The sequence below is a fragment of the Strix uralensis genome, chromosome 10 (genome assembly GCF_047716275.1).
Source record: "Strix uralensis isolate ZFMK-TIS-50842 chromosome 10, bStrUra1, whole genome shotgun sequence".
NCBI lineage: Eukaryota > Metazoa > Chordata > Aves > Strigiformes > Strigidae > Strix > Strix uralensis.
In genome coordinates, this window is record NC_133981.1 from 6,441,061 (window position 1) to 6,455,931 (window position 14,871).

General features: G+C 43.4%; 1 protein-coding gene across 10 annotated transcripts in view; it reads right to left on the reverse strand.

Annotated features, from left to right (window-relative positions):
* ADAMTS9 (ADAM metallopeptidase with thrombospondin type 1 motif 9) overlaps positions 1–14,871 on the reverse strand; it is an 86,127-nt gene that overhangs the window by 60,005 nt on the left and 11,251 nt on the right. For 9 of the 10 annotated variants that reach the window (XR_012630230.1, XR_012630231.1, XR_012630232.1 and 6 more), the window contains 9 exons: positions 10,562–10,848; positions 9,502–9,585; positions 9,278–9,399; positions 8,826–8,866; positions 8,600–8,705; positions 6,722–6,868; positions 5,708–5,849; positions 5,384–5,491; positions 579–724 (listed from right to left, as the gene is read on the reverse strand). Coding sequence is in view for 7 of the 10 variants with exons in the window: in XM_074879049.1 (XP_074735150.1) it covers positions 579–724; positions 5,384–5,491; positions 5,708–5,849; positions 6,722–6,868; positions 8,600–8,705; positions 8,826–8,866; positions 9,278–9,399; positions 9,502–9,585; positions 10,562–10,848 (1,183 nt within the window). In the remaining 3 variants the exon portion in view is untranslated. The remainder of the gene's footprint in view (positions 1–578; positions 725–5,383; positions 5,492–5,707; positions 5,850–6,721; positions 6,869–8,599; positions 8,706–8,825; positions 8,867–9,277; positions 9,400–9,501; positions 9,586–10,561; positions 10,849–14,871) is intronic. The other variant, XM_074879047.1, reaches the window with a different exon arrangement.

Below are 14,871 nucleotides of genomic sequence, written 5' to 3' on the forward strand. Positions count from 1 at the left end.
ATTTCTGCTGAGGTTTGGCTAGTCTGCACCAGCTGACAAGTAACTGTATAAAAGATCAGCTGCGAAAGCAGCCAGGAGCTGCAAAATCAGCCAAAGCACGAGCAAAATGGTAGAAAATTGTATAAAGGATCTGGCCTGCAGGAACAGCTGCAAAAGTAGTCAAAGCAGGGGTAAAATGGTGAAAAATGCATAAAAACGTGGCCCCTTCCCTTCTTTGTCTTTTCTGATCCACAGCTCTGGAAGAATAAAAACACCTTTGAAAGTGGGACCCCAGCTGTGCTTTCCCAGGAAAACAGGAGGCAATAAACCCACACAGATATTAGCTTTTTCCTTCTCTCTCCATTGAAGGGATCCCTTTTTAGTGCCCTTTACCCACAAACCAAACCTGTGACTGGCTCCTCCTGGGTTCCCATGCTGCCTCATCCGTGCCAGGCAAAGCCACCAGTCCCTGGGGCAAAGCCACCGGTCCCTGGGGCACACATGGGCTGGGGGACAGCCAACGGGGATTTCAGACCCTTTGGGCAATCCAGCTGCTTTTCTCTATTTCACACACCGGCACTTCCCCTCCGTGCACTTACTCGGGCCTGTTGCACTCTCGTATCGCTGTCTTTATGCCACCTCCACAGGTTCTCGAGCAGGTCCCAAAAGGGCTCCATGTCCCCCACGCTCCATCTATCACCGGTGTCTCTCGCTCTTTGGGCACGCACATCCCAAACCGGCAGTGCTGCATGTGAAGGAAAGAGATGGGAAAGGTGGGTTTGCATTGCTTTTGCATTACGAGCCAACCAACAGCGACCAGCCTGGACGACAAAACTCAGGCTTACTTATTTCTTAACCACAGGCAAAATGCTGCAAAGATTTTGCAATCTAATAAAATCAAACTTCTTTACCTTTTGTCTGTCAACCCCATAATTTCTTTCTCTCTGCACCCTTAAAGGGAGAAGTGAAGGCAAGGTCCTGACTCCATGGGAGTGATTTACGGGAAGACAACTGAGGACAACAGCAACCACCTAATATGCCCTGTTTACTGGTGCCAAACAGCACGGCAATGCTTGCGGCACTGGCTTTTCAAAAAGCTGCTTATCTGATTTCCTGGAGAGCAGCAGGAACTGTACCATGTCAGGGGAGGAGACAAGCGGTGGGGAAAAACACCAGGGAAAACACAAACCTCCCCACAGCTGTACGAAGTGGGAAAGGAAACTTCCAAATCCAAAGGGCAAATAAAATAGAAACATTAATTCCTCAATCCAACTACTTCTTTTTTTTTCACTCAGCCATAACATGGGGCTTGCCAAGGCCTGGCCTACACTTTTGTTTTCCAGCTATAACTCTTGTTTTCTTTTGTTTGGAAAACTGGCTTAAATTATCTTGGCAAGTCCCCCATTTTTATGGTATAAACTGTGTCCCTTTGGGGTACATTTGCTACTTCAAGTACACAGACTTCTGGAGAGGTGGGATCTAGAGGAGAGTCACCCTCCGGTCCCACCAGAGTGGATGGAAAAGCGTCCCCAAGAGCTGTGAGAGCAGGGCTTCCCTCTCACTTAACAGTGCTCGCTAAAGCAGATTTAAACCCAGAGATGTGCTCATGCACTGGCAGATGCCTAAATCTTTGCAATTATAGGAAGCCCAAACATTGCTGATTGCTCACAGATTAGAAGATGTTACAGACTTAAAGAAAAAAACAAGTAGTGCATCATTAAAATATTCCCTTGCAATATTTCTCTGCACCAGATGCTGTTCAGGCAGGGGAACACCTGATGATCTTTATGGCAAGAGGGCTGAATTCACTGATGTGCCACGTTTTTCCAGCTCTTTCACTAATAGCGGAACGAGGTTGTGTCAAGACACACCATGAGTTCGCTCCCTTTTTTAGACATCCTTATGAACCACCTTAGAGAAACCCATCTGGGAAGACAGAGCAAACAAGCTATCAGGCAGGTTGTATACCCAGCCCATAGGACACTGTCTCTGCAGCAGGTTTAGCACCTTTTGTCCATGATGGCTGACTTGCCATGTTGTTATGCTATGAAGAAAGCTGATCCCAGATGTGTTTGCCGATGGGCATGGTTTGCAGGATGGCTGAACAACTCATAGCTTGGGCCCTAGATGTGGTGTTTTCTCAGAGATGAGCATTGTCTCTAGGCTGCAGCGTGCCCTGGATTTGCTTTCATCTGAAGATTTGATTCCCCAGGTAGAAACTGGCTGAAAAATATCTGCTACAGTAAAGGACTGGAATAAAATAAGCTGAAATGCCTGTTTCTTTACTGTGGGACAAACCCTTATGACGCACAACTCCTCCTGGCATTTAGAGGGTTGAAAAACTGCAGAATGGGGACCCCTGTGCCAGCCTTGTACAGGGACAAAGAGGTCTGACAGCTATCATCAATGTACAAAAATGCACGAAACCAATCCTACAGCGCTGTCCTGGTGGAGCACTTCTCGCAGCAATGTTGATGCTCACAGCTAAATATATAACCACAGTCATGCTTGGCACCACTGACCCAGAGAAGATGACTGAATAGCTAACTAGTGAATGTACACAGCTAACAGACCGTGACATGACCTGTATGTCTCCCATCCGATGGTTGAGAATTAACCAGGAAATCACCTACATCCCTTGATGTTATTAAAAATTGGGGGTCTGGAGTTGATGGTAAAACAAAGTGGGGGTGGGAGGGAAGAGCAGCTGTTTTAAAAAACCAGCAGGATTATCTTATGGAAACACAATGGTGTTTCTTGGAACCACACTGTGAATAGTCTGGCTGCGCAACCTTCGTGCCTTTTGTATTTTAAAAATAATTTCTATGTTGAGTTACAACAGAAAAACTAAGCCTGCTAGGCTTCTCTCTCCTATGAGCTTACAGATCAGAGAATGAAGAGAATAAAAGAGGTTTTGTCTGGAGCAAATTCAAAATAACTTAGACGCACAGTTGAGCAGGAGAGCAATGGCAGGGACGGGAGACACTACAACAGACTTTCCTTTCCTTTGTCTTGCCGCTGGAGTCCCAGATAATTCACCAAATCCATCTCCCATCCTTGGGCTGACTTTGGCTGAATAGATTAGCAGGGGGCAGACAAGTGCTGTGAAGCTTCATGCATGCATAACATATACGCTACCTGCTGCCATACGGCAGGAGACAGAAATGATTACTATTCGTCTACTCTTCTTTTACCATTCTTTAAACAACCCTGAAAACCACAAGGGATAGAGGCCCAAGTTTACGACCCTCTTTATTTTCTTTCAGTGATTTATTTCCACCTGACAATGCACTGGTGCTGTGAAACACTTTAAACCATCACAACTGGTGCTTACCCAGCAAAGGCCAAACTCTGGGCTGGGCTTATTACTTGATTTAGCGATATCAGATTCAGTGTCCTCACATGAAAAATATGCATAAGTTAATACTCCCATGTTGGTTTAGTGTCCTTGATTTAAGAATAAATTTAGAGCCTGGATATATCTACATCCCAGTAGTTTTAGCTAGATTTTTTTTTTAGCTATTCAGGCTCCCTCATTTCCAAAGATATCTCCATAAAAAATGGCATGGTATTTTCTCCATCTGCCAACCCATATATCACAGGCTTTTAACATGCAGACTTCAGGCAAGGCATTAGTCAGCAAGCAGCAGTTTGATGGGGCTGCTGGCCACAGCAGAGTACCAAAAAAGTGATTTATTCCAATGAAAAGCACTCCAGACTCACACCTCAGTCCTTCACAAGCCCAAGTAAACACTGAGGAAGAGAGTTTATCATGATCCAAACCTTAAACTTGAATTAGACCAACACAAAGATACAAGAATCACTCCGTAAAGCCTTTTTTTGAGAATACATTCAAATGCGTGAACACGAGTGGACTGCATTAGCTTTTCTTAAGACCCCATCTGCTCTCAGCTGAGAAGGTCACACTTGTCCAATTTGTCTAAACTTGTCAAATTGTCTACATTTGTGGACTGAAATGTTTTTGCTTACACGGTCTTTATTAAGAGCCATGCAGCTGGACACTGCCTCTCATCTGACATGGGGTAACTCTAAGGAGGTGCTAAGCTGCTCAATTGTAGTTGTTTTCACATCACTCTGGTCATATCCAAGGGTAACAGAGCAGGTTTGTCGAAATAACATTGTGGCCCAGATTTTTGGAATTTCAAGAAAATAGTTATTTCTGAGCTTCCAGTGGTGAGCAGATGCCAAGGTCACAAATGGAGAAGCTGAAGACACAAGGTCTCAAGTCACAGGGACTCCAGAGATGCCTAAGCTTTATCTTGAGGCTCAAAAAAAAGGGGGCATTTTACATGAATTATGAATTAAATATTGGTGCACCACTGGCTCCAAGGAGTAGCACAAGAATAGGATTTCCAACCACATCTCTAACGTACATTCTCAACAATAAAAACAAACATGTTGACTGCTCTTTTCCGGAAGAAAGGAAGGCAAATTGATACATTACACCCATTGTCTTGAAGGAAATCAGTCGTCACTGAACAACTGACTATTCAGACACATGCAACAAAAACCAAGGAGATCTACAGCCTGTATGGAAAGTTATATCTAAAATAGCATCCAGATATTTTTATTAAAATACATTTGAAAGATTATGAATTAAAATGTTAAAATGTTGACTATTTCTATAGAAAACTTTAACTATTGACCATTAATAGCCAGAAAAGCAATTTTTTAAGCTTTACCTTGTGGAATAGCATCACACTTTTTTTACTAGATCCAGATGAATAATATTTTTGTTCAGACACAAATATTGATAACTAGTTATCATTTTTCTTCAAAAGCTTCAGTATCTCAATAAAAGAAAAATAAAATGCTCTGAACTATATTTCTCCAGATCTGGACAACTAAAAACTAAATACTTATTCTAGAAACCACAATGCTAGCTGGAAACTAACACTGCACATGGAAATTGAGAGTTTCTATGAATTACTGCCAAAAATGTTCCATACAGAAAGTGTCAACCAGTTCTATATTTTACTCTGAAGTTGTCAAGAAGAGAAGCCAGTTGGCAAGTTTATGTTACGCAAAATTACTAATTGCTCACATCACATAGGAAATTTCTAATAAAAGCCTAGGGAAGCTTTGCAAAAGTTTTCCTCAAGGGTTCACTCAAGGGCATTAATTTAAAAAGATAAGCACTCCAGAAGGAATACCTGCTTTAAACAACGTTACACCAAGCAATCAATTTTAATCACATTATCTGGGGTAGAGCTGACCCACGCACACCAGGCTTAAAACACACAGAGCTGCTTTGGGCTTCCACCCTTGCAGTCAGCTGTGCCCCACACAGCCAGCCACTGGGATAGGATGATTTTGGCTGATGTGCTTAGCCTGAGCCCTAGGAAACATAGCTAGGAGGCACGAACCACCAGGTATTACAGACCTTTCCAGGCTCACATTCTGTCCCATCAGCCCAAGGTGTGTGTTGGGTACGACATCCCTTGTGCGCGCCATCAATGTTAATACACCAAAGTCGCCGACACTGCATCTGCTTAAGTTATTGAAAAGATCAACTTATTAAATAAATATGTGCCACATGCCTTACCACATAGAAGATCCTTTATAAAATTATCCCCCTAAGATTCATCGTTAACTCACAAGCTTGACAATAATTTGATGGCTTGTGAGCCTCCCATTCATCCAATCCCAGGAGGCCTTATTTTGTCCTGGGAACACCAGGAAAACCAAGTTGTGGAATTTCACTTACCATATATGGGCACACTTGAGATCCGGGTCCAAAAATTAACTCACATTGTTTGTTGACGTCATAAATCAGTCCCGGGAGCTGCTGAGGCAACGTGTAAGTTCTTGATGAAGGTTCATCAAGCAAACACTCCCCATAACCAGTGCTACAACACAAATCATAAAAATGATGTTGAAAAGGAGGCGATGAGACTAGAACCCATTGGTGTTTACCTGCACTAGCTGTAGGGCAGATGCACACCACATTTGCCATATTTAACAAGCACTACAACAGCTACAGCACGCTCAAGCACAGCAGCACAGGAGGGTGCATTACCCATTCACCACCACCCCTGTGCTGTGCTAACGACCACCCACCCACGGTGCAGTCAGCTACCCTGGCAAAAGCATTTCTGAGAGTGCACGACTTGCATTTCATTGCTGAGCAAAAGCTGGTACATCTTTAGAAAGAAAATCATTGATGAGCAGAAGATCTGCCCAAGGGACTGAGCTCCAGGATTTGACAGAACACCATCGTGGCTCTCATTCTGCTCCTCATCACAACACATGGGAAAGCATCGCAGCAAAATGGGCGATCATTGTGCGTCAAACTGACCCGCGGGCTCCTGGAACAGTGTTCCTACCACGGAACTAGTGTCAGGGCTTTATCTTGACCTGCAGAGCAGAAAGGCAGATTCAATCTGCCTCCTAAAACACAGCTCCTTATCTGAGCCACAGGGCTTGGAAAACTCACTCTTCAGGTTTGAGGGGAACGCACATTCCTTAAAAGCAGTATCCATGGGGGAAGACTTATTCTTTCCCATAGAGAGGCTGGTCCTTGCCAGCTTATCATGAGGCTGAACCGGCAGGGACTGGATGCCAGGGGTGCATTCCTGCTCTATGTAAAGGATGTGTGCACACACAAATCCCTCTGATTTCCTCCAAACGCTGCACACTAGGACTTCAGATTAACTGATGAACCCCACGGGACACATGCACATGTGAAAACAGTCTAACACATGCATATGCAAGGCCTTACTCCAGAAATTCAGTGATGTATTTCCTACTGCATTTTGACCACATCCAGGGATTGGTGTAGAAGTTCAGTGTTGGCGCCATGACATGCTGTTGATTTTTACCTCCGTCTTCTTTGCACTTATGATTGTCATCGTGTGGCATGTTAAACCTAAGAGAAAAGCAGCAGCAGAAAGCACAGTCAGTTAAGTGGTAAATGCCAAGTATTTAGCATAGCAAAAGCAACAGTGTGAATGTAAGCAAACCCAAGAATTTTTCCTAGGTATGCTAATGACAGATATTACAGAATAAAAGTATTAATATGCACATATTCCGAAGTGTCAACAACATTGCTCAAATGAGGTTCCTAGCCCTGGTTCTGCAAAAAGCTGTGTAGCACTCTGGTAAGCTCTCCACACCGTCACTGCATATATTTAGCCAGACAAGTCCTTGAGGGATCCTGGAGTAAGATGCAATTTCAGCTGCAGTTTCCTTTTCAGCCGATGGTTGCGAATCTGCAGACAGGCTGAAGTTTGGCCCCACCTTCATAAAAATGGCAAGTACTCTGGCATTGAGCCAAGAGTTGATCTGGGGGAATAAGTTTCTGAAGGATATGAATGACTTGAGCCCACCAACCACTGCTGCCTTAAGTCCCTCACGTACACAGGCAGCACCCTATGTTGGCTGCAAAATGTTTGCCCATGCAGTTGAATACCTCGGGCCGTGCTGATCCCTCATGCTGTTGCCTAAATAGGGTTGCACTGGAGATAGACTTGGCTCCTATACTTTATGTGGTAGGTTTACAAAATGCCATCAAGCATCAATATCAGCAGAAACCCAGGCAAAGTTTGCAGCACATGACATATTGAAGAATGCGGCAAACACGCTAACGGAGACAGAACGGCTTAAAGTGCTTTGCTGTTTGAAGTGGAGAAGGGGAAATGACCCAGTGTGATCTTGCGTTCGAAGGCTGGGGAGTTTATATCCCATTAGGATTACCTCCAATGAACCACCTTTTCACTCTGCTCTCTGTAAAAGAGCAAAGAGGCATTTCCTGCTCGGGAGCGCCGCTAACCCCTCCGGCAGTTCTGGGGCAGCATTAGCGAAGGAATTAGCCACAGGTTAGGTGTGGGGAACGCCAAACCTTTGGGGACTTTCTGTCAGGAAATCTCATTTAAACAAATACTACTGTGGTTAAAAATAGACTGTCTCAGCCAGCTCTCTGAGAAGAAAAAGGGAGTTTAAAACAATGAGAGATCTGTTCCCAAGTACTCATCCATCCCACACCTACAGACCTCCACTGCAAACCAGGCAGGAGGTGGCTCAGGACTGAACCAGCTGCCTAAAAATTGTAGCTGGAGGGTAAAGGATTATGTGATCTAAGATGATTTTTCTCACTACCACTCTCAAAAAAAGTCAAAATCAGTTAATGGAGGAGGTTCATCTTGAATGACAGCATCTCTTCTGGGGAGGTCCAGCACCCAGTACCTCCCAGATCCAGCCAAAGTCCTGGCTAGTCCTGGTGGCTTGGCCAGGACTTCATGGCTGGTGGGGCAGATTCTGCTGATAGCCACATGTAGATGTGGGAAGATGCAGTAATAAGGGACATTTTGTTACCTCTCCTCCCTTGTTTAGGTGCTACTTGGGGTGCCCTGTTACTCATCCTCCCGGAAATGTGGGTCTGCTGTTTTTTCTGCTCTGAGATAGGCTCTGGAGCACCCCACCACTTCCCAGAGTCACACCACAAATTAATCTTCCTCAGTGGTGCATCTTCTACCCAACTATATTTATCTTCTCTCAAATAATTAGGCTCAGCAGGTACCAAGCCCTAGCCTGGCTGGCAAGCCCTAGCTAGCATAAATCTTGGACTATTTAAATGCAAATGTATTTACATAAAACATACACATGGCCAAGTTCATGTGCTATTGTGAAAGCAGTGCTCAGTCCGTTATCTTCACTAATTGAACAGCTCCTGTATGGGTCACAGACTGTGCCCAGCTCTGCCAGACCTAGGAAAGAACAAAGAGGTTTACAATAGAGAAAGAAATATCACCCACGGTTCAGCACAGGCAACTAAGGTTGTCACTACAAAAAAAGTTATTAAAAGACAAAGAAAAGGTTTTCCTTACCCAGAGTATCACATTTGTCGTGTGCTCTACAAATATCCTGTCTGAAAGCAGAACAGACCCAACACATTAATTTTCAATGCAGCAGTGAGCTAAGGTACAAGCACAATAATAACAACATCCAAATGCAATTCTTGGTCCTCCAACGGACCTTCTCATGCTGGTTTGCCACATTGTCCAGTCAGAGTCTGAACCAACTCCCTACCATAGTCAGAGTTTTTCATCTTATTTTAAACCCATGGGCAGACCTTGGGCAGTCCTGAACCTCTCAATGTCATCTTCCGCTATGGTGGACACGTTATCCCAATTCTGCTCACAGTTACACTGCTCCCACAATTGCAAATGTCATTGCACCCACATTAAAAACTGAACATTTCCCATAGCTGGATATATTACATGCTCACAGCCTCTGACACATGACTGGCTATCACTTTTCATGAGACTATTCACCATACCTGGTAACAAGCACGGCTGTGTCATGTTGAAGGTGACTTCCTTCAGGGTGATTCTGGGATTGCTGCCACTGGCAAAAGTTTTTTAATGTTGTCTGGGCATTGTAAGATATTGCAGGGCCATCCTAATGAGCAACACACAGAAATCAAGTATTTTAATTATTCATCTCAGTGCTCACTATAAATGCCACTGTCAAGCAGGAGGTGAAGAAAATCACTTCCAATACCTGTTCATTATGTATCACGACCAATTTCACAATAACGATATTAATTAAATTTCCAATGCTTGGGTCTTTGTAGATAGAAGCCACCTGTTTCAAAAAGAAATATTCAGAGTTATTGCTAACATTCAAGGAAACAAACAATTAAGACAATACATCCATTTTGCAACTGCTTTTCTCCTGAGCTGCTTTTCTGGCCCACTCAGTGCTCTGATACTACTTGGAGAGACCTCCTGCCAGAAGCACAATTTCAGAATGAAGCAAACCTGCTGGTATCACAAAAACCCAACATTTCCTTTTGCCTTAGCACACATTTCACCAAATTACAGGATCATTCTGCTCTGAGATACAATGACCACCAATCAAGACTGTCAATAGCAACTTATTCTCTCAAGTGCCTCATTTTGACATGGACAGCTTTAGACCACATATTCCCTGTAATTCTACCCTCAAATAGGATGAAAATCCCTCCAGTGACACAGCTATGCTGGATACTCATTTCCAGTCACTCCGCCTCTACAGAGATGCCTGTTTGGGGACTGCACTACCGCATCCTAGTACCAGCAGCTACTAAAATGCTTGTCCTCAGCCTGGAAAGCCAACCCTAGCGCTATGCTAAGGATCAAAGTGACCACAGGCTCCTTCTCTTTGCAACAGCAAGGGAAGTCAGGCAACTGCAAAACCTACTAGCACCAGTCTCTTAGAAGGCACAGTCCCCAAAGAACCTTTTAAATTCAGCTGCTATTTTACATGGGCTTAAATAAAAAGAAGAGTACAGTGTGTGGACTAACAGGCCCGTGATATTTCTTGGGCTGGCTGGGGTTCAGAAAGCTGGAAGGGAGAGGGGTGGGAAGGGTTAGGAAACGTGATGGGTCTGGGAAGAAAGAAGACTCCAACCAATGTTCACCAACCAAGTTTTACCAAACTTTACTCTAATCCCAGCATTTTCTCCATGCCTGGCTGAAGCAAACTGATGGTACAGCATACAAACACAGCAGAAAAGGTGCTCTGTGACCACTAGAAAATGATCCGTGGGTGAATCTACTCCTGCTAGTTGAGTACTCACTATTGACATTAACGTTAAGACATAGTGCTGTAGATTAGCTCCATGGTAGGCAACCATCCTGCTGTCAGCCACCACCATCACTTCCACAAAACGAGGGTATGAGAGAAACCGCTTTGTTCGTTTATGGCTCTTCTTTTCACTGATGTTCCCAGTCTTGTTGCTATCCGTAGAAAATGAATTCACTTCCAGGCTGTGTTTCAACATCTCCATGTCAGACAATATGCTGCTTTCTGCCCACTGTCTTCTCCAGTGTTTCCACTTGTTCTTTTTGTGACTGTGTTCGTGATCTATTATTAAAAAGCAGACAAAAACATAAAGTACATTCTGGAGCTAATAAAGTTAGTACCACATGGACATTATGTCAAAATACCTATTTACTACAATGAAGAGTTAGCAGGCTTGTTCCAAACAGCTGACCAAAACAGAAGCACTCTGTGGAGACCCACCATGTAATCCAACATCTAAGGCTTTTCTTAATTTTTAAAGCAGTATCATGGAAGCTAATGGCACTTAAAAGGCAGACATTCATGTAAAGGCTTTCCTGCCACAGAGCCATCTCCTTGCCTGTGCAGAAGGGATGGAGCCTGGGCTGCAGTTCAGTTTAACGTGACGTGAGCCCGGTGATGGTAATTAGCCACTGCAGCGGCAGCGTGAGGATTCTGGGCACGTCCAAGGTGGCCAGGAAACCACAGGAAACAAAGGTCCAAATCCTGTATTTCTAACTCAGGCATGAAGGACGGCAGGATTTGGCCTTCATAGCGAAGCAATTATATATGATTTATTTCTGTCTCTAACAATAACACGGCTGGGCTTCAGTTCCCCCCCTCCCTTTATTATTCTCTGCTACGGGAATGGTAAAGGTCATCTAATAGCACAGCTGCCACTGGCTAAAGAATAGAATTCAGGAAGTTTCACATATACTGCTTTTGATATTCAATTAGGCCAAACATAAAAGCAGCCTGAAAATATACTCCACGCTGATATAAAGACGACAAAGTGAAGAGGGCGAACAGGCAAATAAAACATATGGAACGTGTACAATTAAGATTTACCATCTGATTAGTATGTAATTATAGCATTATTTAAATGTAAGAGCAAAATCAGTCTTATTTGGTGCCACTTAATTTTTAATCAGTTCATCACAGGAAGTAGCTAATTGAATGTGATTCATCCATGAGAGACTGTTCACTTCTACATTTAATATAAAGCCAGATCTGAACTACTCATCTAAGACTCCAGGCTACAACCCTCACGCTCTTTGTAGCTTTAGCTTAATTTCGTCATGGTGGTGAAAAATATCACATTTCCTTATCTGACCCACTGAGTAGGTTAGAGGAAGCATAATATTAGGGAACAAAGGAATATTCAATGCTCAAACAAGATCGAAATGATAGGAAACTTCTTAGCTATTTTTCCTGTGTAGTTTCCTTTTAGGATATTTTGTAATAATTTCCAAAAAAAGAAATATAAAATACATTCTCTAATATCAAGGCAGGCAAAGGAGGTTGGCCAGCTTCTACCTATCTGAAAAATACTATCCTTTTGCCCTACGTGTAAAGAGGCAATAGAGTATTTCAGAAATAAATCCTGTTTACTCTGCACTACCTAAGCCCTATGAATTGCCCTTTCTCGATGTAGCCCAGACCACCTTAATACAGCAGAGAGTCCGCAGTTATTTGAGTAAGAATTTGAGAAACCCAATGGTATTTGTGGTTATAATTGGATTGCCCTAGTTCCTCTGCACTAATCAATGCCCTTGTGTTGGCAAGGTTGTGCTCTCATGCTGGCACGGCTTCGTGGGCAACCGTGACATTATCCCGACTCATTCAGTGCCAATCAGCATGGGAAGCCAACTATGCATACAAATAACTTAAAGGTGAGAAGACAACCAGACTGAGGAGAAAGTGCTAACCTCAGCCCTTCAGCCAGTTCCCCTCCTCTCTGCACCCTCAGCCAGTCACTTCAATTTCCCTTTTAAATAACCAACTTCCAGAAGAAGCAGGTGCTCAAGGAAAAACGCCTTAAGGATGGGGAGGTGCTCAACGGGGCTTGAGAGAGGCTGAAGACAAGGTTGCAGCGTGAAGGCAGAGCTCTGCACCATCCGCCACCATGGCTCTGCAGAGCTCCAAGTGGGACCATGGGGCTCAGGTGTCTTCTCCTCTGGCCAGACTGGCAGATGGAGGTTAGATGGCAAAAGAAGAGGGAAACGCAAAGGATCCGTTGAAGAGACACCTGTTATACAGGAGGTGTTTAGAAGAAATTAATTGATATTCACCAGACTTGCACTGAAATCCTGCAGCTGGTGTTGTCGCATGCTCAAAAAAAACCCAAACAAAAAACCCCACCCAAAAAAAATCAGAGATGTCCACATGAAATGCCGGGTCTGATTCTGTTAGCCCCAACCTGACCCGTGATGCAGGAGAACCAGAAGCCAACACAGCCAGGGACATCCAGCACAGAGGAAAAACTACCTTTCTTTCTGTTGCAGAGACCTGGCATGGTATCATAGAATCATTTAGGTTGGAAAACACCCTTAAGATCATCAAGTCCAACTGTTAACCTAACACTGCCAAGCATTATACAGTATCAGTGTACTTCCCCCGTCCAGCACAAATCAAGTCAGCCACATCGTCCCTTCAAAAACCAACATATTTCTTCACAGGTATGAAGTCACTCCAACACTTCCAGCACACTACTTGGATAAGTCACGTATAGTATGTTTGCCAGCCTAGTTACTGTAAAACCAAGCACAAGCGAGTGGGAATTCATCACATGTCAAGCCACTCCTGGACTTTGATAGCTGTGAACTGTTATCTTCACCCATCTTTCTTGCATATAACTACACTTAGAGATGGTGCACATACACCTGTAAAAAATTAAACACTAATGGCAGTGCACTGCTCTCAACCCGTCCACAAAACCCCCACCAGCATTTATGGGAGTTGCATACAGGTGCTTCCAGTACTCCATGTGCCTGATGCTGTTGATATCTCATTCCGTTACAATGGCCACAACAGAAATGCTGTTACTGAATGGTACAGCATCCTGCTGTTTAATCAAGCAGAAGTGAAAATCTCTCACGTTACACAAGAAAACTGCAATTTTACAGCAACAGCTTCCTACTGCCACACACAACAGCAAAAAAGGGTGTGATATTTTTCCACCCAGTTTTGCCTTTTTTCTTCCTACTGTGTTAATATATTAACAGAAATCAGGAAGGAAAATGGTTTGCTTGGCAAGCTCTCAATCTCTGCAAATGACCTGAAAAACATCTACCTACACATGGCAGTAATTGGATGGGTTTAAGCAACAAAACATTATCTTTAACTTGCAGAAAAACTAAACCCCAATGAGTAGACAAACACTTTAAAAACACGCAAATTACAGATCAATAATGCAAGTATTAGGTGAGCCTACGTACTGATTCAAAAGTTATTATTCATTTAAGAGGTGGCTAAATGGCTGCTGGAATAATGTCTGTTTTACTGCTTGCTTTACAAAGACAAGTCTATGGTGCTTAGACTGTCTTTATGCAGACCTAGAGGTGTATGTTCATTTTTTCCCCGCTTGGTTTCTTCTTTGTTATGTGGGACTTCAAAAGGAGACCCAATCCTTGACAGGGATATTCCTCCCTGATGGCATCTTTCCACCCGTGACATTTAGTTTTGCTTGCACAAGAAGCCTCAGCCCAGAGCCCACTGAGCTGATTTATGGATGATTCCAGCCGATTAATGGATTTTGGATCTATCCCAAGGGAGACAGCAGGGGAGACTCAGGCCCTACGCGAGTACTTTGCCTGCATGAAAGGGTGACAGGGCAGAGCCAGGGACTGCTTTTGAAATAGTAGCTATTGTTATGCTAAAACCAAAAATTAAAAGAAAGAGTGATCGCTTCCCCCAATAGTTCTAATCCTTTCCATTTCTACATTAACTTGTCCTTGGAATAGAAAGCAATTTGCACAATTAAATAAGACATGTGACAATGCAAGCAATTCCAGTTCAGCTCCAAGTTCATGAGAGCTGCACATAGAGTGGAGAAAAAAAAAAAAAGTATAAAAGAGAGAGAGCAAGAGAGGGGGAAAAAAATAATCTATTTCTTGAGCTAATAACATTAACAACCTCCCCCTGCTAGAAAAGGAGCATTTCAAATCAACTTATGGTCATACCTTTTCTGAACCTGTGACCTAGGATTTTTAACACAAAGTTTGCCTCTCAGTGGTTGGCCCACAACACTCCAAGACTAGCTCACAGATGATAAAACTGTCATTTGTAAGTTCATTATTTATTGCACACCTCCATAAAGCAGATCAA